A 24125-nucleotide genomic window follows, 5' to 3' on the forward strand; every position below is an offset into this window, starting at 1 on the left:
AGTCCCTCTTTCTGGAGTTAAGCCCTGGCTTTTACTGGACGAGTTGGACAATCTTTTAACATATGCCCCTTAATACCACAGTAAAGACATAGTCCCAAATTACGTCTTCTGAGACGTTCAGCTTCGGATAATTTAATTGCACCAACCTCCATGGGTTCACTTGACTCAGAGATAGAAGTATTTGGATGAGGCAGGTTTGGTGAACGAGGCATTGGACGGAAAGAAGATCTGATAAAGGATCTTCTGTTACGGTCACGTTCATGGAGACGCTCAGAGTAACGAGCATCTAGCTTGATACATAAGTTGATAAGTTCTTCTAGAGAATCAGGAAAATCCCTATAAACCAATTCATCTTTCAAACGATCACAAAGACCTTTACGAAATGCTGCACGCAAGGCCCCATGATTCCACATAGTTTCAGCAGCTAAAGTCCGGAATTCTATAGCGTATTGTGCTACAGAAAGAGACCCCTGTCTTAGATCTAAAAGTCCTGCTTCAGCAGCTGCTGATCTACCAGGTTTATCAAACACAGAAGAAAATATGGATACAAAAGTGTCAATATCATGGAGCAAAGGATCATCCTTCTCCAGCAGTGGAGAAACCCAAGCCAAAGCTTTACCCTTCATAAGAGAAATTAAAAAGGTGATCTTGGAGGAAGAGGAAACAAACATCTGAGGATTATTTCTGAAGTGAAGGCGGCACTGATTTAGAAATCCTCGACAGTCTTCAGGATTGCCGTCATATTTATCCGGTAGTGGAATTCTAGGAATAAACTGTTCTGCAGGTTGTTGCGGATTAAATGCAGGGTTAGAACTGGCCATAGGAACTACAGGTGTTGCAGAAACTTGAGAAGGAGAGAGATTATGTAAAAGAGCAGTAATTTGATCCAATTTAGAATCCAGGGATTGTAGGTGTGCAGAGTGGGTTCCAAGAAGCTGTCCCTGTAGAGCCACAGCTCTGGATAACTCACCAGGGTCCATTTTATGGCCTGTTTGTAATGTCAGGATAGGTTAAGTCCAGAGTTAGACCCAAATGCTAAAATGAAGTTAGAATAACACTCTAGCACTGTGAGTATATTCCAGGACCTGACCCTGCGACAGCTGCAATAGTATACTCACAGAAATTAACTGGAAGATGGCACAGCAGGGTCAGGAGAAGAACTTCAAGTAGTTAGGGTAAACCAAAAGACTAATCCATCAAGCAATAACCGGTAACAAGGAATCAGGCAGGCAGGGGTTAACCAGAAGGATTTGTCAAACAAGCAAAGTCCAGCAATGAGTAATCAGGCAGTTTGGGGTTAAACAGTAGAATGGTCTAGCAAGCAAAGTTCCAGCAGCGTGAAATCAGACAGTTTGGGGTTAAACAGTAGAATGGTCAAACAAGCAAAGTTCCAGCAGCGTGTAATCAGGCAGTATCGGGTTAAACAGTAGAATGGTCAAACAAGCAAAGTTCCAGCAGCGTGAAATCAGACAGTTTGGGGTTAAACAGTAGAATGGTCAAACAAGCAAAGTTCCAGCAGCGTGTAATCAGGCAGTATGGGGTTAAACAGTAGAATGGTCAAACAAGCAAAGTCCAGCAACGTGTAATCAGGCAGTTTGGGGTTAAACAGTAGAATGGTCAAACAAGCAAAGTCCAGCAACGTGTAATCCAGGCAGTATGGGGTTAAACAGAAAAATGTCCAAACAAGCAATTGTCCAGATAATAGGAATCAGGCAGGAAGGGTTAAGCGGGTTAGGAGTTAAACAAGCCAGCAATTCTTGATTCAAACAAGTAATCCAAAAGTTACTTACAAGCAGGAATAGAACAAACAGGCCCCGAGGTGAGGAGACGCCGGAATAAGAAGGCCCAATGACGTCAGCAGAAGGGGCCGAGGGGAACAGGGTTGCATAGCAACCAAGAAAGCGCTACCGCGCTGTCAAAGAGAAAAGGAAGCGATCAGCAGCTGAGCTGAGCGATCGCGACAGTGGTATCTAACAAGAATATCAATCAAGAGATTGTTGTTCCATCCTTGTGTCCTAATCCTTCTTCAAAGAAGGAACGTCTATTACACAATCTGGACGTGGTCCATGCTTTAAAGTTTTACTTACAAGCTACTAAAGATTTTCGACAAACATCTGCTTTGATTGTTGTCTACTCTGGACAGAGGAGAGGTCAAAAGGCTTCGGCAGCCTCTCTTTCTTTTTGGCTAAGAAGCATAATCCGCTTAGCCTATGAGACTGCTGGACAGCAGCCTCCTGAAAGGATTACAGCTCATTCTACTAGAGCTGTGGCTTCCACTTGGGCCTTTAAAAATGAGGCTTCTGTTGAACAGATTTGCAAGGCGGCGACTTGGTCTTCGCTTTATAATTTTTCAAAATTTTACAAATTTGATACTTTTGCTTCTTCGGAGGCTATATTTGGGAGAAAGGTTTTACAGGCAGTGGTTCCTTCCATTTAAGTACCTGCCTTGTCCCTCCCTTCATCCGTGTACTTTAGCTTTGGTATTGGTATCCCACAAGTAATGGATGATCCGTGGACTGGATACACCTTACAAGAGAAAACACAATTTATGCTTAACTGATAAATTTATTTCTCTTGTGGTGTATCCAGTCCACGGCCCGCCCTGTCATTTTAAGGCAGGTAATTTTTAAATTTAAACTACAGTAACCACTGCACCCTATGGTTCCTCCTTTCTCGGCTTGTTTTCGGTCGAATGACTGGCTATGACAGTTAGGGGAGGAGCTATATTACAGCTCTGCTGTGGGTGTCCTCTTGCAACTTCCTGTTGGGAATGAGAATATCCCACAAGTAATGGATGATCCGTGGACTGGATACACCACAAGAGAAATACATTTATCAGTTAAGCATAAATTGTGTTGTTTTTTTTTAAATGTACACTTACACTACTATTAAACAAGATATGTGTGGTGGCACTGGGCAAGTGGGCCCAGTATACGCTGTGAGCCTGACACAAAAAAGCAGACTGATGTTTCACAGTCCAAAAAGTTTTTTTTGTTTTTAAATGTACACTTACACTACTATTAAACAAGATATGAGTGGTGGCACTGGGCAAGTGAGCACAGTATACGCTGTGAGCCTGACACAAAAAAGCAGACTGATGTTTCACAGTCCAAAAAGTTTTTATTTTTTTTAAATGTACACTTACACTACTATTAAACAAGGTATGAGTGGTGGCACTGGGCAAGTGGGCCCAGTATAAGCTGTGAGCCTGAAACAAAAAAGCAGACTGATGTTTCACAGTCCAAAAAGTTTTTTTTGTTTTTAAATGTACATTTACACTACTATTAAACAAGATATGAGTGGTGGCACTGGGCAAGTGGGCCTGACACACACGCTGGCAGGCAGGCAACTGCAATTAGATTACACAAGCAGACTGATGTTTCACAGTCCAAAAAGTTTTTTTTTTTAAATTTACACTACTGTTACACCAGATATGAGTGGTGGCACTGGGCAAGTGGGCCTGGCACACACGCTGGCAGGCAGGCAACTGCAATTAGATTACACTAGCAGACTGATATTTCACAGTCAAAAAAGTTTTTTTTTTTTTAAATTTACACTACTGTTACACCAGATATGAGTGGTGGCACTGGGCAAGTAGGCCTGGCACACACGCTGGCAGGCAGGCAACTGCAATTAGATTACACAAGCAGACTGATGTTTCACAGTCAAAAAAGTTTTTTGTTTTTAAATTTACACTACTGTTACACCAGATATGAGTGGTGGCACTGGGCAAGTGGGCCTGGCACACATGCTGGCAGGTAGGCAACTGCAATTAGATTAGACTAGCAGACTGATGTTTCACAATCAAAAAAGTTTTTTCTTTTTAAATTTACACTACTGTTACACCAGATATGAGTGGTGGCACTGGGCAAGTGGGCCTGGCACACACGCTGGCAGGCAGGCAACTGCAATTAGATTACACAAGCAGACTGATGTTTCACAGTCAAAAAAGTTTTTTGTTTTAAAATTTACACTACTATTACACCAGATATGAGTGGTGGCACTGGGCAAGTGAACCTGGCACACATGCTGGCAGGCAGGCAATTGCAATTAGATTACACTAGCAGACTGATGTTTCACAGTCAAAAAAGTTGGGTTTTTTTAAATTTACACTACTGTTACACCAGATATGAGTGGTGGCACTGGGCAATTGTCTTGGCAGGCAGGCAACTGCAATTAGATTACACAGGGAAAAAAATAAAAAAATAAAAATGATGTTCTAGCCCTAAAAAGGGCTTTTTGGGGTGCTGTCCTTACAGCAGAGATCAGATGAGTCCTTCAGGACTGTAGTGGACACTGAATACACTTGCCTATCTATCAATTTCCCTATTAAATCACCAGCAGCTACACTGTCCCTCCTCTCACTAACAATGCAGCTTCCGAATGAATCTAAAATGGCTGCTGTCCAGGAGCTGGGAGGGTCTGGGAGGGAGGGTCTGCTGCTGATTGGCTGAAATGTGTCTGCAGACTGTGAGATACAGGGTCAAAGTTTACTCAATGATGACGAATAGGGGGCGGATCGAACATCCCATATGTTCGCCTGCCGCGGCGAACGCGAACATGCTATGTTTGCCGGGAACTATTCGCGACATCACTAAATATATATAGCTCCAGTTAAAGGCCTGTGGCTCAGAGTTCATGTACTTTTAAAATTATAGGGAGGCGAATATTGAGATTAAAATCGTCCACTATGCACAAAATCTGCATAAAAGCAGACCATAAGTAAACACGTGAGTCATTATGAACCTCATGTGCATGTCTTATCCAGAATCCTTTGCTGCATTGGAAGCAATGTATCAAGAGGTCTTTTGTAGGAAAAGTATGCTTTCTGACGTCTAGATTTGTTAATAAGCTACACAATACTTTTTTTACACAATGAGGCCAATTTAACAATTGTCTTGCGGACCTGATTCGACAGTGCGGATCAGGTCCGCAAGACATCGCTGAATGCGGAGAGCAATATGCTCTCCGTATTCAGCATTGCACCAGCAGCTCACAAGAGCTGCTGGTGCAACGCCGCCCCCAGCAGACTCACGGCCAATGGGCCGCCAGCAGGGGGTGTCAATCAACCCGATTGTACTCGATCAGATGGAATTCCGGCGATTCCTGTCCAGTCTGAAGACTCACCAGAAACACGGCCATCAAACTCCATTCGGAGCTTGATAGATAGGCCCCAATATCTGTTTTGTGCATAGTAACAATGGAAAAGTGAGATTTAAATCCTCCACTATGCACAAAACATATTCCATAAGCATGAATAAGGGGCTGTGACCCCGAAATGTTGCTGTTTTGTATCAATAAATTGCTGAAAAGAATTTTGGAGTGCTGAGGACTTTTTCCCTTGTTACTATACATTGTTTGGGGACTTTGCAGTGTCCTCTTGTCCTGTGTGCACCCCCTCAACTGTTGTGCTGTTCTCTTAGACATCTCACTGGAAAATGTTTTGAGCATAGTGGAGGATTTTAATCTCACTTTTCACCTACCCAAAAAGGGACAGATTACAAATGGAGCACTATTTAAGGCTCCCGTTCGAGCATTAACTGCGCTAGAAGTAAGCTTTTTGCGCACGTCGGATTGTGCTTGTATTATGAAATTAAAGTAAACTGTTTTCGCTTGCGTACTAACCTGACGAGCGCAAAAAGCCAATGTCTATTTTAAAGCCTTTTGCCTGCCTTTTTTTTTCTAACACCTGAGACCTCATATGTTTGAGCCCTTATAACTTATGTGTGAAATATTTTGATGTTTTTTCTGACACTTTTTTTTTGTTTTGCGAAACAGTTAACCAGAGCTCTGAGGACGCGCTAACCCGATGAGCGTTAAGTTGAATTGCGCTCAAGTGATCGTGTTTACTTTCAACTTGTAATACGAGAAGAAAATCCAACAAACGCAAAAACCATAGATATGACACTTATTGCTTGCAAGCGCCCCACTTGTAATATGGCCCATAGTTGTTTTTTGCTAGGAAATCAACTGCATCCAGTAGTGATTCAACCTACTCCCAGCTGATGAGTGTCAAAAACCGCAAAACTACTGTATTGGGATGGTTCTGAATCACTGAACTAACCCTAGCTAAGCTTAAAAGCTGTGTATACAGTAATGCTATGGCTTAAAGGGAAGCTGTCTAAAAGCAAACCAGAATTAAAAAAGTGAGTCATTATAAACCTCATTTGCATGTCTTACCCAGAATTCTTTGCTGCATTGCAAACAATGTATCCAGAGTTCTTCTGAGGGAAAAACAAGCCTTCTGACCTGTATAGATTTGTTAATAGGCTACACAATGAGTTATTCTCTCTAGATTATGTGATTATTAACAAATCTATATCTATCTATCTATCTATCTTTATACTTAAATATGTGTATTTATGTGTTATATGTGTAAATATGTAGGTGCAGAGATACAAAAATATATACACATATAAACACGTACAGTATGTACACATATGTACATAGTAACATAGTAGATTAGGTTGAATAAAGACAGAAGTCTATCAAGTTCAACCTATACAGATCCTACCTGATTTACAATAAAAGCTCCAATTGAGCATAATTTAATCCCGTTTAAAAGGTGACCCATTCAACACAAGCAATCATATCCCTGAATTATGTTTCTAGACAGAAATGTATCTAAGCAATTTTTAAATGCATTTAAGGTATTGGTATTCACTACCTCCTTAGGCAACGAGTTCCACAATTTGATTGCTCTTACAGTGAAAAAACATTTATGTTGCCGGAAATTAAATCTCCTTTCCTCCAGCATTAAATTGTGACCTCTTGTCACAAACAATTTTCTTGGAATAAACAGAGCTTCCGCCAACTCTGTATATGGACCTTGAATATATTTATATAAAGTAATCATATCAAAATGATGCAAGAGAGAAAACCATAATTCTGTCACTATATAAATCCCCGGTAAGACCTCACTTTGGGTATGGAGTGAAGTTCTGGGGACCAATCTCAAAAAAAGACATTGCAGACTTTGAAACAAAACTAATAAGGGGAAAGGAGAATGTAAGCTATGAGGCAAGGATATCCAAAATGGGTCTGTTTTCTCTAGAAAAAAAAAGGTGCTTGAGAGGTGACATGATTACTTTATATAAATATATTCAAAGCCCATATACAGAGATGGCAGAAGCTCTGTTATTCCAAAATTGTTTGTGACAAGTGGTCACAATTTAAGACTGGAGGAAAGGAGTTTTAATCTCCAACATTTTTTCACTGCAATTAGAACAATCAAATTATGGAACTCATTTCCTACAGAGGTAGTAAATGCCAATATTTTGTATAGGTTGAACTCAATGAACTTTTGTCTTTTTTCAATCTTATCAACTATGTTACCTATCAATTGCCTTTTTTCTAGTGAAAACAGACCCAGTTTGGTTAACCTCTCCTCATAGAGGAGTTTTGTCGCCCCTTCTCTGAACTCTGCCATGTCTTTTTTTTTTAAATTGGTCCCCAAAACTGCACTCCACACTCAAGGTGAGGTCTTACCAGGAATTTTTATAGTGATTTTTCTTTCCTCCCCTTCATCAATGCCTTTTTCATACATGGTAGTATCTTATTAGTCTTAGATTCCACTACCTTGCATTATGAACCATTTTTTATCTTATTATCTATAAGTATCTTGAAATCCCCATTTAAATAATAGGCTGCCTGCTTATTTTTACTTCCAAAATGTAGAACCTTACATTTTCCAGTATTAAATCTCATTTTCCGTTTACCAGCCCATTCTTCCAATTTTAGTAAATCCCCTTGCAAAGCAATTTTATCCCAAACTGACGAAATTACTTTACACAACTTTGTATCATCTTCAAAAATAGAGATGTTACTATTAAATCCTTACTCCAAGTCATTAATAAAAATATTAAAAAGAACAGGGCCCAGTACTGATCCTTGGGAGACTCCACTGATTACCTTTGTCCATTCTGAGTAAGATCCATTTACTACTACTACTCCTTGTTTCCTCAACATCAACTGATTCCCCCTTATCTATATATTTTTTCCTCATAGAAGCTAATTAAATTAGTTTGACATGATCTATTTCTCATAAAACAATGCTGATTTGTACTCATAATCTTGTTGGCAAGAATATACTCATCAACATAATCCCTTAAAGTATCTTGCCCACTACCGATGTCATACTAACTGGTCTATGGCTTCCTTGATCAGCCCTGCTTCCATTTTTTAAAAAGTGGCACCAGTGCCTGAGGATAATGAGTCTTGAAAAATTAAGAGTAGATGTTTGGCTATACCAGTGCTAAATTACCTTAAAACCCCTGGGTGTATTCCATCTGGGCAAGAAGTTTTATGTACCTTAATATTATCCAGTTTTTTCATGATATCCTCTAGTGACAATTCAGTTATTGACATGGGCTTGTATGTTCTAGTTTGATTCAATGTACCTCCCATTAGTTCATCTTTTGTGTATACTGAAGAAAAGAACTGATTTAGTACCTCAACCTTCTCCCTGTCACTGTTAATCATGCTAATGTCCTCACATTTTAATGTACCTATAGTTTCCTTCTTAGATTTTTTGCCTTTTATGGGCCAGATAACAAGTTAAAGGGACATGACACCCACATTTTTTCTTTTATGATTTAGAAAGAGAATGCAATTTTAAACATCTTTCTAATTTACTTATATTATCTAATTTGTTTTATTCTCTTGATATTCTTTGCTGAAAAGCATATCTAGATATGCTCAGTAGCTGCTGATTGGTTGCTGCACATAGAAGCCTTGTGTGATTGGCTCACCATGTGCATTGCTTTTTCTTCAACTAAGGATATCTAAAAAATGAAGCAAAATAAATAATGGAAGTAAATTGTAATGTTGTTTAAATTTCTATTCTCTATCTGAATCATGAAAGAAAGATTTTGGGGTTAGTGGCCCTTTAAGAGCAAAATATTGCTTCCATGAAAGGGATACTTGTGGTCAACTTAGTAATACCAGGGCACGCAAATGTGCAGTCGTATTACAAGTGAGGTGCAATGCAAATGTAACCTTGCGTTCGCATTGCAACGAAGCATTGTGCTGACGAGAGCACTCTTCCATAGGCTCCAATGGGAGTCTCATTCTCATGCCGACATACATGGCATGAGAACCTAGCGCAGCGAAGGGGGTAAGTAGCGCAGCGATGGGCAAAATATCTAAATATATATATATATCAATATATACATATATATTTATGCGTCTATATGTGTATATACACATATTAACACATAAATTTATATGTATATAAGCATATACACACAGATCCCATAGACCGCAATGTAAAGGCACTTTTCAGTGCCTTTTTTTTTCTAACACCCCACACCCGCCCCTACAAATTGCTTCATGGAATTTGTTTTTTGTTTTGTGGTTACTTTTTTGAGTGCTAATTGCTACTGCGAGCTCACAGTAGCAATAACCAGGCACTTGTAATGGCAGGCCCCGTGATAAATGAGTGCTCCACTTGTAATCTAGCCCTATATACTTAAAAACCTTTTAGGGTTTGACTTATAATACTTTGCAATTAATCTTTCATTTTTGATTTTGTATCATTTAATTGGGTTTTTTGCATGCTTTATTCCTTATATATTTGGAATGTTAAGTTTGTACCATTTTCTTTGAATAATTTTGGCTTGGATTTATTTATTTTATCTTTATAACCAAGTGGTATGTGTTGATGTGTATATTTGCTTAACAAAGTTCAAAATGTTATCCATTTATCCTCTGTGTTTTTGTTTGAGAATACTTTGTCCTAATTTATGCTATTTAACAATTTCCTTAAATCATTGATTTTTTTTTGCTTTCTTCAAATTAAAAGACTTGGTTGAACCCTTATAAAACTGATTGAGGAAAGTGATTTTAAACATGACCATGTTAAGATCACTGTTACCCACATGTTCTTTGACTTCAATGTTTGATATTATTTTTTAATTGTTTGATAGCACTAAATCCAATATTGATTTTTTTTCCCAGTTGGCTCCTCTATTAATTGTGACATGAAGTTATTTTAAAGAAGATTTAAAAGTGTATCTCCCATAGCTGTATTGCTATTTTAATTGGACCAGTTTATCTTGGGGAAGGTAAAATCTCCCATACTTACAGCACTGTTGTTATTAGAAACCTTTCTTATTTGCATTAGCAGTTGAGTTTCCTCCATGTCAGTAATGTTTGGGGGCTTGTAGCATATTCCTAGTAATAATTTCCCCCCACTCTTTATTTCAATTTACAGTCGCCTAGATTTAGAGTTTTGCGGCCAAAGGAGTGCGTTAGCTACGCGTGCTTTTTTCTGGCCGCACCTTTTAAATACCGCTGGTATTTAGAGTTCACAGAATGGCTGCGTTAGGCTCCAAAAAAGGAGCGGATAGCATATTTACCGCAACTTCAACTCTCGATACCAGCGGTGCTTACGGACGCGGCCAGCTTCAAAAACGTGCTTGTGCACGATTCCCCCATAGAAAACAATGGGGCTGTTTGAGCTGAAAAAAAACCTAACACCTGCAAAAAAGCCGCGTTCAGCTCCTAACGCAGCCCCATTGTTTTCTATGGGGAAACACTTCCTACGTCTGCACCTAACACTCTAACATGTACCCCGAGTCTAAACACCCCTAACCTTACACTTATTAACCCCTAATCTGCCGCCCCCGCTATCGCTGACCCCTGCATATTATTTTTAACCCCTAATCTGCCGCTCCGTACACCCCCGCCACCTACATTATCCCTATGTACCCCTAATCTGCTGCCCTAACATCGCCGACCCATATATTATATTTATTAACCCCTAATCTGCCGCCCCCAACATCGCCTCCACCTAACTACACTTATTAACCCCTAATCTGCCGACCGGACCTGAGCGCTACTATAATAAATGTATTAACCCCTAATCCGCCTCACTCCCGGCTCAATAACCCTATAATAAATAGTATTAACCTCTAATCTGCCCTCCCTAACATTGCCGACACCTAACTTCAAGTATTAACCCCTAATCTGCCGACAGGAGCTCACCGCTACTCTAATAAATTTATTAACCCCTAAAGCTACGTCTAACTTTAACCCTAACACCCCCCTAAATTAAATATAATTTATATCTAATGAAATAAATTAACTCTTATTAAATAAATTATTCCTATTTAAAGCTAAATACTTACCTGTAAAATAAACCCTAATATAGCTACAATATAAATTATAATTGTATTATAGCTATTTTAGGATTTATATTTATTTTACAGGTAACTTTGTATTTATTTTAACCAGGTACAATAGCTATTAAATAGTTAAGAACTATTTAATAGCTAAAATAGTTAAAATAATTACAAAATTACCTGTAAAATAAATCCTAACCTAAGTTACAATTAAACCTAACACTACACTATCAATAAATAAATTAAATAAACTACCTACAATTATCTACAATTAAACCTAACACTACACTATAAATAAATTAAATACAATTCCTACAAATAAATACAATTAAATAAACTAACTAAAGTACAAAAAATAAAAAAGAACTAAGTTACAAAAAATAAAAAAATATTTACAAACATTAGAAAAATATTACAACAATTTTAAACTAATTACACCTACTCTAAGCCCCCTAATAAAATAACAAAGACCCCCAAAATAAAAAAATGCCCTACCCTATTCTAAATTACAAAAGTTCAAAGCTCTTTTACCTTACCAGCCCTTAAAAGGACCTTTTGTGGGGCATGCCCCAAAGAATTCAGCTCTTTTGCCTGTAAAAAAAACATACAATACCCCTCCCCCAACATTACAACCCACCACCCACATACCCCTAATCTAACCCAAACCCCCCTTAAATAAACCTAACACTAAGCCCCTGAAGATCTTCCTACCTTGTCTTCACCATGCCAGGTATCACTGATCGTTCCAGGCTCCGAAATCTTCATCCAAGCCCAAGCGGGGGCTAGACATCCATCATCCGGCGGCTGAAGAGGTCCAGAAGAGGCTCCAAAGTCTTCATCCTATCCGGGAAGAAGAGGCGATCAGGACTGGCAACCATCTTGATCCAAGCGGCATCTTCTATCTTCATCCGATGACGACCGGCTCCATCTTGAAGACCTCCACCGCGGACCCATCTTCTTCTTCCGACGACTTCCCGACGAATGACGGTTCCTTTAAGGGACGTCATCCAAGATGGCGTCCCTCGAATTCCGATTGGCTGATAGGATTCTATCAGCCAATCGGAATTAAGGTAGGAAAATTCTGATTGGCTGATGGAATCAGCCAGTCAGAATTAAGTTCAATCCGATTGGCTGATTCAATCAGCCAATCAGATTGAGCTCGCATTCTATTGGCTGTTCCGATCAGCCAATAGAATGCGAGCTCAATCTGATTGGCTGATCGGATCAGCCAATCGGATTGAACTTGATTCTGATTGGCTGATTCCATCAGCCAATCAGAATTTTCCTACCTTAATTCCGATTGGCTGATAGAATCCTATCAGCCAATCGGAATTCGAGGGACGCCATCTTGGATGACGTCCCTTAAAGGAACCGTCATTCGTCGGGAAGTCGTCGGAAGAAGAAGATGGGTCTGCGGTGGAGGTCTTCAAGATGGAGCCGGTCGTCATCGGATGAAGATAGAAGATGCCGCTTGGATCAAGATGGTTGCCGGTCCGGATCGCCTCTTCTTCCCGGATAGGATGAAGACTTTGGAGCCTCTTCTGGACCTCTTCAGCTGCCGGATGATGGATGTCTAGCCCCCGCTTGGGCTTGGATCAAGACATCGGAGCCAGGACGGATCGGTGTGATACCCGGCGAGGTGAAGACAAGGTAGGAAGATCTTCAGGGGCTTAGTGTTAGGTTTATTTAAGGGGGGTTTGGGTTAGATTAGGGGTATGTGGGTGGTGGGTTTTAATGTTGGGGGGGTATTGTATGTTTTTTTTTACAGGCAAAAGAGCTGAATTCTTTGGGGCATGCCCCACAAAAGGTCCTTTTAAGGGCTGGTAAGGTAAAAGAGCTTTGAACTTTTGTAATTTAGAATAGAGTAGGGCATTTTTTTATTTTGGGGGTCTTTGTTATTTTATTAGGGGGCTTAGAGTAGGTGTAATTAGTTTAAAATTGTTGTAATTTTTTTCTAATGTTTGTAAATATTTTTTTATTTTTTGTAACTTAGTTCTTTTTTATTTTTTGTACTTTAGTTAGTTTATTTAATTGTATTTATTTGTAGGAATTGTATTTAATTTATTTATTGATAGTGTAGTGTTAGGTTTAATTGTAGATAATTGTAGGTAGTTTATTTAATTTATTTATTGATAGTGTAGTGTTAGGTTTAATTGTAACTTAGGTTAGGATTTATTTTACAGGTAATTTTGTAATTATTTTAACTATTTTAGCTATTAAATAGTTCTTAACTATTTAATAGCTATTGTACCTGGTTAAAATAAATACAAAGTTACCTGTAAAATAAATATAAATCCTAAAATAGCTATAATATAATTATAATTTATATTGTAGCTATATTAGGGTTTATTTTACAGGTAAGTATTAAGCTTTAAATAGGAATAATTTATTTAATAAGAGTTAATTTATTTCGTTAGATTTAAATTATATTTAACTTAGGGGGGTGTTAGTGTTAGGTTTAGACTTAGCTTTAGGGGTTAATCCATTTATTACAGTAGCGGCGAGATTCGGTCGGCAGATTAGGGGTTAATAATTGAAGTTAGGTGTCGGCGATGTTAGGGAGGGCAGATTAGGGGTTAATACTATTTATTATAGGGTTATTGAGGCGGGAGTGAGGCGGATTAGGGGTTAATAACTTTATTATAGTAGCGGTGCGGTCCGCTCGGCAGATTAGGGGTTAATAAGTGTAGGCAGGTGGAGGCGACGTTGAGGGGGGCAGATTAGGGGTTAATAAATATAATATAAGGGTCAGCGGTGTTAGGGGCAGCAGATTAGGGGTACATAAGGATAACGTAGGTGGCGGCGCTTTGCGGTCGGCAGATTAGGGGTTAATTATTGTAGGTAGCTGGCGGCGACGTTGTGGGGGGCAGGTTAGGGGTTAATAAATATAATATAGGGGTCGGTGGTGTTAGGGGCAGCAGATTAGGGGTACATAATTATAACGTAGGTGGCGGTCGGCAGATTAGGGGTTAAAAAAATTTAATCGAGTGGCGGCGATGTGGGGGGACCTCGGTTTAGGGGTACATAGGTAGTTTATGGGTGTTAGTGTACTTTAGAGCACAGTAGTTAAGAGCTTTATAAACCGGAGTTAGCCCAGAAAGCTCTTAACTACTGACTTTTTTTTTTGCGGCTGGAGTTTTTGTCGTTAGATTTCTAACGCTCACTTCAGCCACGACTCTAAATACCGGCGTTAGAAAGATCCCATTGAAAAGATAGGATACGCAAATGATGTAAGGGGATCTGCAGTATGGAAAAGTCGCGGCTGGAAAGTGAGCGTTAGACCCTTTCCTGACTGACTCCAAATACCGGCGATAGCCCAAAACCAGCGTTAGGCCAGTGTTTCTACATTATCCCTCGTATCATCGCTACGGAATTTGCGGCGCTATAGAAATAAATGATAATAATAATCATCATCAAAAATATCTTCCCTTATTGTAGGTTAAGGACCAGGTTTAATATACATGCAAATTCCTCCTCCCCTTTTATTCCTCCTGTCCCTCCTAAATAAAGTATAACCCCCTAAGTTAATTGCCCAGTCATGTGAATAATCCCAACAAGTTTCAGTTATATTTGATATCATAATACTCTTCTGCAGTTAAGAGTTTCAGCTCCCCCATTTTACCTGTCAAGCTTCTTGCATTTGCTGTCATACATTTAATTTGCATGTGTTTTCTGCTGCTACTGATGCGCTTTCCTCCAAACTTTGTAATGTGACAATTACTAAATGTGCCCCTTTGTCCTTGAGATATTCTAGCTGTGCCATATTCACAGACCGATCCCTCTGTTCTATTATGTTTGGACTGAACCTCCTTCCTTTCCTAGTTTTAAAGATTATCTAAATGTGCTGTTATCCTCTCTCCCCCAACACACCTGTGCCCATGTCATTCAGGTGCAATCCATCCTTACTATACAAATTGTACCCAAGCGAAAAGTCAGCCCAGTGCTCTAAAAAGTAAAAACCCTAATTTTTACACCATATTTTTAACCAGGAATTAACTTACCTTATCTCCTTCTGCCTTACTGGGTAAGCACATGGCACTGGTAATATCTCAGAAAATAATACCTTGGATATCCTTACTTTAAGCTTGCTACCTAACTCCCTGAAGTATTTTTCAGGATGTTCCAACTCCCGCTAACTCTGTCATTAGTATTAATATGCAACATGACTGCAGGATCAGACTCAGATCCCTCTAACAATGCGTCAATAAGCTTTATGCATAACATGAGCCCCTGGAAGACAGCAAACTTATTAAGTTATCTGGGTTACAAATTACCCTATCAACTTTCCTAATAATAGAGTCTCCTACAACCAACATCTGTCTCGGGCCCAGAGTTGTATGCTCCTCTTCCATGACTGAGGGACTGTTCACTATATTAAGCAGAACAGTGCTCTCTGATGTTGCCACTCCTGAACCGATATCCCCAACATCTTCACTCAATCTGGCATATCTATTGGGGTATAAGAGCTCAGAACTGGCCTGTCTCTTTCAACTTCCCCCTTCTAACTGTGACCCAACTTCTTTTCTGGGTCTCCCCATCTGAATCTCCTTCATTCCCACTGCTAGAACCATGAACAACCAGCTAAGTCATATCTATTTCCCTTTCAAGTGTCTGAATATCACACAGTGTTGCAATTCGTTCCTCCAGAACTCTAATACGAGCATCTAAAGAAGCAATATGCTCACACTTGCCACAGAGATATGATGTCTGAAGTGGCTGCTCCAGTAATGCAAACACATGGCAAGCTGTACACCAAATACGATTCTCACACATTCTTAATTAAAAGGTTTAAGTTAAATTTGTGAAAGATTTATATTCACCCTTGGTTACTCTAACCCCCTTAGTTCTCAAACTCTGTACTTAAAGGGACAGTTTACTCAAAAATTTTCTCCCCTTTAATTTGTTCCCAATGATTACCTGCTGGAGTGTATTAAATTGTTTACAAGTAGCTCCTTTACCCTTATATTGGCATTTGAAATTGTTGATTTAGCATGTGGTATCCCCACCTATTCTGAAAGTTTGTGGCCGCGCGTACCAGCTATAGATAAGCTTTGTAAACACAGCCAGCAGAAGAAATTACACTCCCAGTGCAATATAGCAGAGATAAGGTAATAAAATGTTGATTTTCCATTGTTCTCTCAAAGTACTGGTGATTGTTTTAAGGACAGATATAAGATAAAGAAGCATGTATAAGTACACAATGTGATAAAGTAATGAGATATAATTATACCTACAAGCTCAACCCATTTTATTAGGTTGTGGCTTCAAAACACAAAATCAGAGCTTTAATATACACAAATAAGCCTTAAAAAGCTAATTTTCATACATTTTTTACTCTGCAGTTGGTAAAAAAAGCAATTGTAAACACATTAAGTGAAAAACTATTTTACAGTATACTGTCCCTTTAAACTGATAAACTTATTTTAACAGTGAAACAGATTATAGCAAGTCTCTCAGAGTTAAGCTAGATTTATAAACTGTTGGAGCCACACAGGTGAAATTAATCCCTCCCCTTAATTACACACACAAGAAGAAGTTAGGAGAGAAGAAAACCCAGGAATAAGTTAAGAAGCAATCTTAAAGGGACATTATACACCTGTTTTTTAGGGGGCTATCCTTTTTAGTATGCAACATAATATATGCCATCTAATGTGCTATGTTCGTAGAAGCGTGTATGTATATTTTTTTTATAAAGTAAAGATCCCGTTTTGCAATATACTTGTCAAACCCAAGTTGCCTGGGGGAATACGAACGTAAGCCATAGCCTGTGCGTTCCTTTTCCATAGCCAGTTAAATATAAAGTTTAAAACTTTGCAACCCTTATGCAGCAAATAATTTAAAAACTCCCCTAGTTTTTAAATTTTATACTTTGGAGACATTCCTAGTCAAATACTTTGAAATATGCATTATCATCTTTAAAAAACCTAACACCTAGATTACGAGTTTTGCACTATACCTGGTGCGTAAAGAACGCAAAAAATGAGCGATACCGCACTTTTCATAGCGCTGCCATTACAAGTTACTGAAAAACCTCCTTGTGCTGTGCGGTATGGTGCGTTAAGCTCCATACCGCGCAAAAACCAAGGGCTGAGTTTACGTGCTTGTGCACGCTTTCCCCCATAGACATCAATAGGGAGAAAGTGTTAGAAAAAAACTAACACCTGTGATCGCGAAATGGCAAATCGGCGTAACGCAACCCCATTGATGTCTATGGGGAAAAGAAAGTTAAGTTTAAACCTAACACCATAACATAAACCCCTAATCTAAATACCCCTAGTCTGCCGCCCCCGACATTGCCAACACTAAATAAAGTTATTAACCCTTAATCCCCTGCTCCCCGACATCGCCAACACTAAATAAAATGATTAACCCCTAATCTGCTACCCCCCGACATCGCCAACACTATATAAACCTATTAATCCCTAAACCGCCGGTCCCCCACATCGCCAACACTATAATAAAGTATTAACCCCTAAACCGCCAGCCCGACACATAACAACTAATAAACTAAAGCTATTAACCCCTAAACCGCCAGCCCCCCACATTGCAACTAATAAACTAAACCTATTAACCCCTAAATCACCAGCCCCACACATTGCAATATTAAACTATAAATTAAACTAAAATAACTATTCTAATAAAATAAAATAAACTACAAGAAAAAAGAAAATTATCCAAAATAATAAAAATTACACCTAATCTAATAGCCCTATAAAAACAAAAAAGCTACCCCAAAATAAAAACACCCCCTAACCTAACAATTAACTACCAATAGTCCTTAAAAGGGCCTTTTGTAAGGCATTGCCCTAAGTTAAACAGCTTTTACCTACAAAATTACTAAGCCCCCCTAACAGTAAACCCCCCCCACCTAACCAACCCCCTAAAATAAAAAAACCTAAGTCTAAAAAAAAAAAACTAAGCTACCCATTGCCCCTAAAGGGGCATTTGTATGGGCATTGACCTTAAAAGGGCAATCAGCTCTTTTACAATCAGTTCTTTTGCTGCCCAAAGCCCTAAATCTAAAAAAAAAACACCCTATAAAAGCAACTAACACTAGTCGGGACATCCATCTTCATCCAGACGGCGAGAAGTCTACATCCAGGTGGCGACATATACGTCCATCGTGGGGGCATCTTCTTTCTTCATCCCGGTGGCGCGGAGCTGTGGAGGCGCAGAGTATCGTTGCCGGCGGCGCGGACATCCAGCGTGGAGGATCTTCTTCATACAGTCACCACCGTACACTGAAGCTTGAATGCAAGGTACCTGTTTAAATATGGGGTACCTTGCATTCCTATTGGCTGACATTTTCAAATCAGCCAATAGGATGAGAGCTACTGAAATCCTATTGGCTGTTCAAATCAACAGTTTTGGTAAGGTAAAAGGGCTGTTTAACTTAGGGCAATGCCCTACAAAAGGCCCTTTTAAGGGCTATTGGTAGTTTATTGTTAGGTTAGGTGGTGTTTTTATTTTGGGGTAGCTTTTTTGTTTTTATAGGGCTATTAGATTAGATGTAATTTTTATTATTTTGGATCATTTTCTTTTTTCTTTTTCATAATGTTAGCGTTTTTTTTGTAATGTTAGATTTTTTTTTATTTTTTCATAGTGTTAGGTTTATATAGGCTGACCATATTGCCGCTTTAAGAAGGAACACATATGAAAAATACATATGTGATGGTTCTTATACAAAACCATTTCTTTAAACAGCCCTGAAAACAGCCCTGACATATGTATTTTTCATATGTGTCCCTTTTTAAAGCGGCAATATGATCAGCCTAGGTTTATATAAAATTTGTAATTTAGGAATTTTAATTTGTAGTTTATTTTATTAGAATAGTTATTTTAGTTTAATTTATAGTTTAATATTGCAATGTGTGGGGCTGGTGGTTTAGGGGTTAATAGGTTTAGTTTATTAGTTGCGATGTGGGGGGCTGGTGGTTTAGGGGTTAATAGGATTAGTTTATTAGTTGCGATGTGGGGGACTGGAGGTTTAGGGGTTAATAGGTTTATATAGTGTTGGGGATGTGGGTGGGAGCGGATTAGGGGTTAATAAGTTTAATAAAGTATTTGTGATGCGGGAGGGTGGTGGTTTAGGGGTTAATAGGTAATTTATGGGTGTTAGTGTACTTAGCGCAATTAGCACTCAAGCATAAAAAAACAGTAGCACGCCACTTAGAATCTGGGCCATAGCTGCTATTTTGTAAGTGGAAGCGACTGCATTGCCTAAGACGCCCAAGTTTTTAGTAGCATATACTGTATGTGATGGCTCACAACTCGCTATCTATAGTGATAGTTTATGCAACTATGTAGTAGTTCTGTTGCTATTAACAGCAGATCACATAGAGTCTAGGCCTGTGTTTCTTTTGGTTTCACTTCTTCACTATTCTTCATACTTACTGCTATCTCATCTTTTTTTATCATGTGACAACTCTGCTCCATTACAGTGCATTTCTTGCATGACTCTGAGCTTTATTTGTCTCTCTTCCTTCTATTCCTGGCCTTCTTTTCTCTTTCTCTACCACTTATTATTTGCTTTAATCTATCCTACAGGACATGTTGAAAATGAAGGATAGTCCCCCACTGCTCCTCATCCCCAATGTGTTAAAAGTTTTCCTGGAGAATGGGCAAATTAAATCTTTCACCTTTGATGGAAGAACAACTGTTAAGGTATGACACATAAGACTTGTGCTCTGATAATTCATGTAGAGGTCTTTTCAGCCCTTGGTTGTTTATTGTGGGCAAGCAGGGGCCGATGCTCTATCTCTGGATAGTTGCCATAGATGGTTGGCACTTACCTGATGTGCAGACTGGAATTGCAGTAGTAGTAACTAGCAGAAATGTAAGAGTTAAATTATTCTGAAAACAGAGGAAACAGTAGAATATAGCATGGTATTAATTGGGTTGTTGTGTGCTGTATAAAGTAGAAAAAACTTCAGAGGAGATACTTCATCTTTTATTTTATTTTTCTCTGTATCTTCCCTCACTTCCATGATTTCCTTTCCCTCCTGTTATTTATTGTAAATGATCTGCTTTCCTCTATCATATATTACTTCTCCCCTTCATCATACACATCACTTCTCCTCCTCTTCACACACCCTCAATTCTCCCACTCCTCACATATACGCTTCTTCTCCCCACTCCTCACATACGCTTCTTCTCCCCACTACTCAAATACCCTTCTTCTCTGCATTCCTCACATACCCTTCTTCTCCCCACTCCTAACATACACTTCTTATCCCCACTCCTCGCATTCACTTCTTCTCTGCATTCCTCACATACCCTTCTCCCCACTCTTCACATACCCTTCTTTTCCCCCTTCCTCATATACCCTTCTACCCACTCCTCACATACCCTTCTTCTCCCCCCTCCTCATATACCCTTTTACCCACTCCTCACATACCCTTCTTCTCCCCCTTCCTCATATACCCTTCTAACCACTCCTCACATACCCTTCTTCTCCCCCTTCCTCATATACCCTTCTCCCCACTCCTCATATACCCTTCTTCTCGCCCTTCCTCATATACCCTTCTACCCACTCCTCACATACCCTTCTTCTCCCCCCTCCTGATATACCCTTTTACCCACTCCTCACATACCCTTCTTCTCCCCCCTCCTGATATACCCTTCTCCCCACTCCTCACATACCCTTCTTCTCCCCCTTCCTCATATACCCTTCTACCCACTCCTCACATACCCTTCTTCTCCCCCCTCCTGATATACCCTTCTACCCACTCCTCACATACCCTTCTTCTCCCCCCTCCTGATATATCCTTCTTCTCCCCACTTCTCACATACCCTTCTTCTCCCCACTCCTCATATAATCTTCTCCCCACTCCTCACATATCCTTCTTCTCCACACTTCTCACATACCCTTCTTCTCCCCCTTCCTCATATACCCTTCTAACCACTCCTCACATACCCTTCTTCTCCCCCCTCCTGATATACCCTTCTACCCACTCCTCACATACCCTTCTTCTCCCCACTCCTCACATATCCTTCTTCTCCCCACTTCTCACATACCCTTCTTCTCCCCACTCCTTACATACCCTTCTTCTCCCCACTCCTCATATAATCTTCTCCCCACTCCTCACATACCCTTCTTCTCCACACTTCTCACATACCCTTCTTCTCCCCACTCTTTACATACCCTTCTTCTCCCCACTCCTCATATAATCTTCTCCCACTCCTCACATATCTTTCTTATCCTTACTTCTCACATACCCTTCTTCTGTCCACTCCTCACATACACTTCTTCTCCCCACTCCTCACATACCCTTCTTCTCCACACTTCTCACATACCCTTCTTCTCCCCACTCTTTACATACCCTTCTTCTCCCCACTCCTCATATAATCTTCTCCCACTCCTCACATATCTTTCTTCTCCTTACTTCTCACATACCCTTCTTCTCTCCACTCCTCACATACACTTCTTCTCCCCACTTTTCAAATACCCTTCTTCTCTGCATTCCTCACATACCCTTCTTCTCCCCACTCCTCACATATCTTTCTTATCCTTACTTCTCACATACCCTTCTTCTGTCCACTCCTCACATACACTTCTTCTCCCCACTCCTCACATACCCTTCTTCTCCACACTTCTCACATACCCTTCTTCTCCCCACTCTTTACATACCCTTCTTCTCCCCACTCCTCATATAATCTTCTCCCACTCCTCACATATCTTTCTTCTCCTTACTTCTCACATACCCTTCTTCTCTCCACTCCTCACATACCCTTCTTCTCCCCCCTCCTGATATACACTTTTACCCACTCCTCACATACCCTTCTTCTACCCACTCCTCACATATCCTTCTTTCCCCCACTTCTCACATACCCTTCTTCTCCCCACTCCTTACATACCCTTCTTCTCCCCACTCCTCATATAATCTTCTCCCCACTCCTTACATATCCTTCTTCTCCTTACTTCTCACATACCCTTCTTCTCCCCACTCCTCACATACACTTCTTCTCTCCAGTTTTCAAATACCCTTCTTCTCTGCATTCCTCACATACCCTTCTCCCAGTCCCCACTCCTCACATACTCTTCTTCTTCCCACTCCTCATATACCCTTCTACCCACTCCCCACATACCCTTCTTCTCCCCCTCCTCATATACCCTTCTACCCACTCCTCACATACCCTTCTTCTCCCCACTCCTCACATTTCCTTCTTCTCCTTACTTCTCACATACCCTTCTTCTCTCCACTCCTCACATACCCTTCTTCTCCCCCCTCCTGATATACCCTTTTACCCACTCCTCACATACCCTTCTTCTACCCACTCCTCACATATCCTTCTTCTCCCCACTTCTCACATACCCTTCTTCTCCCCACTCCTTACATACCCTTCTTCTCCCCACTCCTTACATACCCTTCTTCTCCCCACTCCTCATATAATCTTCTCCCCACTCCTCACATACCCTTCTTCTCCACACTTCTCACATACCCTTCTTCTCCCCACTCCTTACATACCCTTCTTCTCCCACCTCCTCATATACTCTTCTACCAACTCCTCACATACCCTTCTTCTCCCACTCCTCACATATCCTTCTTCTCCCCACTTCTCACATACTCTTCTTCTCCCCACTCCTTACATACCCTTCTTCTCCCCACTCCTCATATAATCTTCTCCCCACTCCTCACATATCCTTCTTCTCCTTACTTCTCACATACCCTTCTTCTCCCCTCTCCTCACATACACTTCTTCTCCCCACTTTTCAAATACCCTTCTTCTCTGCATTCCTCACATACCCTTCTTCTCCCCACTCCTCATATACCCTTCTACCCACTCCTCACATACCCTTCTTCTCCCCCTACTCATATACCCTTCTACCCACTCCTCACATACCCTTCTTCTCCCCACTCCTCACATTTCCTTCTTCTCCCCACTTCTCACATACCCTTCTTCTCCCCACTCCTCATATAATCTTCTCCCCACTCCTCACATACCCTTCTTCTACCCACTCTTTACATACCCTTCTTCTCCTCACTCCTCATATAATCTTCTCCCACTCCTCACATACCCTTCTTCTACTTACTTCTCACATACCCTTCTTCTCCCCCTCCTCATATACCCTTCTACCCACTCCTCACATATTCTTCTTGTCCCCAATCCTCATATAGCCTTCTACCCACTCTTCACATACCCTTCTTCTCCCCACTCCTCACATACCCTACTTCTCCCCACGTCTCACATACCCTACTTCTCCCCACTTCTCACATACCCCTCTTCTCCCTACTCCTCACATACCCTTCTTCTTCCCACTCCTCACACACCCTACTTCTCCCCACTTCTCACATACCCCTCTTCTCCCCACTCCTCACATACCCTTCTTCTCCCCACTCCTCACATAACCTTTGTCTCACCATTTCTCAAATACTGTTCTTCTCCCTATTCCTCACATAACCTTTCTCTCCCCATTTATCAAATACTGTTCTTCTCCCTATTCTCACATAGCGTCACTTCTCCTCACTCCTCACATACCCTTACTTTTCTCTCACACTCATGTCTTCCTCCTCCTCATACAGCACACATTCCCCTTCCCCCATCAAAACTTTCTGTGATCAGCCTTGCTGCCACCTTTCCAGTCTCTTCATCTTTACCATTTCTCAAGGGTGACACTTGGACTATTTCTAACATTACTCTTTGCAGCTGACTAATTAAGGAATGGAGAAAGGAACTAGCCTTAGTGAACCAGCTATATACAGTGGTATAACAAAATAACTGGTGTAGTTGGTGAGACCTGTGAAGCACAGAAGCTAGCCAGATCCAGTACTGCATTTCGGACAATATTCACAAACAGAAAAATGGAAGATTTGAATCTCATGCTTTTATCTCTACTATCACTTAAATGAGTACACACATTGATATATACACAGCATATAGCTAGATTCTAATTCTACTATTAAGTATAACCAATAACTATGTTATAAAAAAAATCTTAAAAAAATGCAATCATGTGTCATAATTATTGAAGTCATTACAACCTGTTACTAGGTGTCATAT

The 24125-nt window shown here is 40.2% G+C and overlaps 1 protein-coding gene across 1 annotated transcript in view; it reads left to right on the forward strand.

Moving 5' to 3' along the window:
* FRMPD3 (FERM and PDZ domain containing 3) overlaps window positions 1-24125 on the forward strand; it is a 204232-nt gene that overhangs the window by 57632 nt on the left and 122475 nt on the right. Inside the window, exon 5 of the mRNA XM_053713630.1 lies at window positions 19671-19787. Coding sequence (XP_053569605.1) covers window positions 19671-19787 — 117 coding nt within the window. The remainder of the gene's footprint in view (window positions 1-19670; window positions 19788-24125) is intronic.

The sequence above is a fragment of the Bombina bombina genome, chromosome 1 (assembly GCF_027579735.1).
Source record: "Bombina bombina isolate aBomBom1 chromosome 1, aBomBom1.pri, whole genome shotgun sequence".
NCBI classification, from domain to species: domain Eukaryota; kingdom Metazoa; phylum Chordata; class Amphibia; order Anura; family Bombinatoridae; genus Bombina; species Bombina bombina.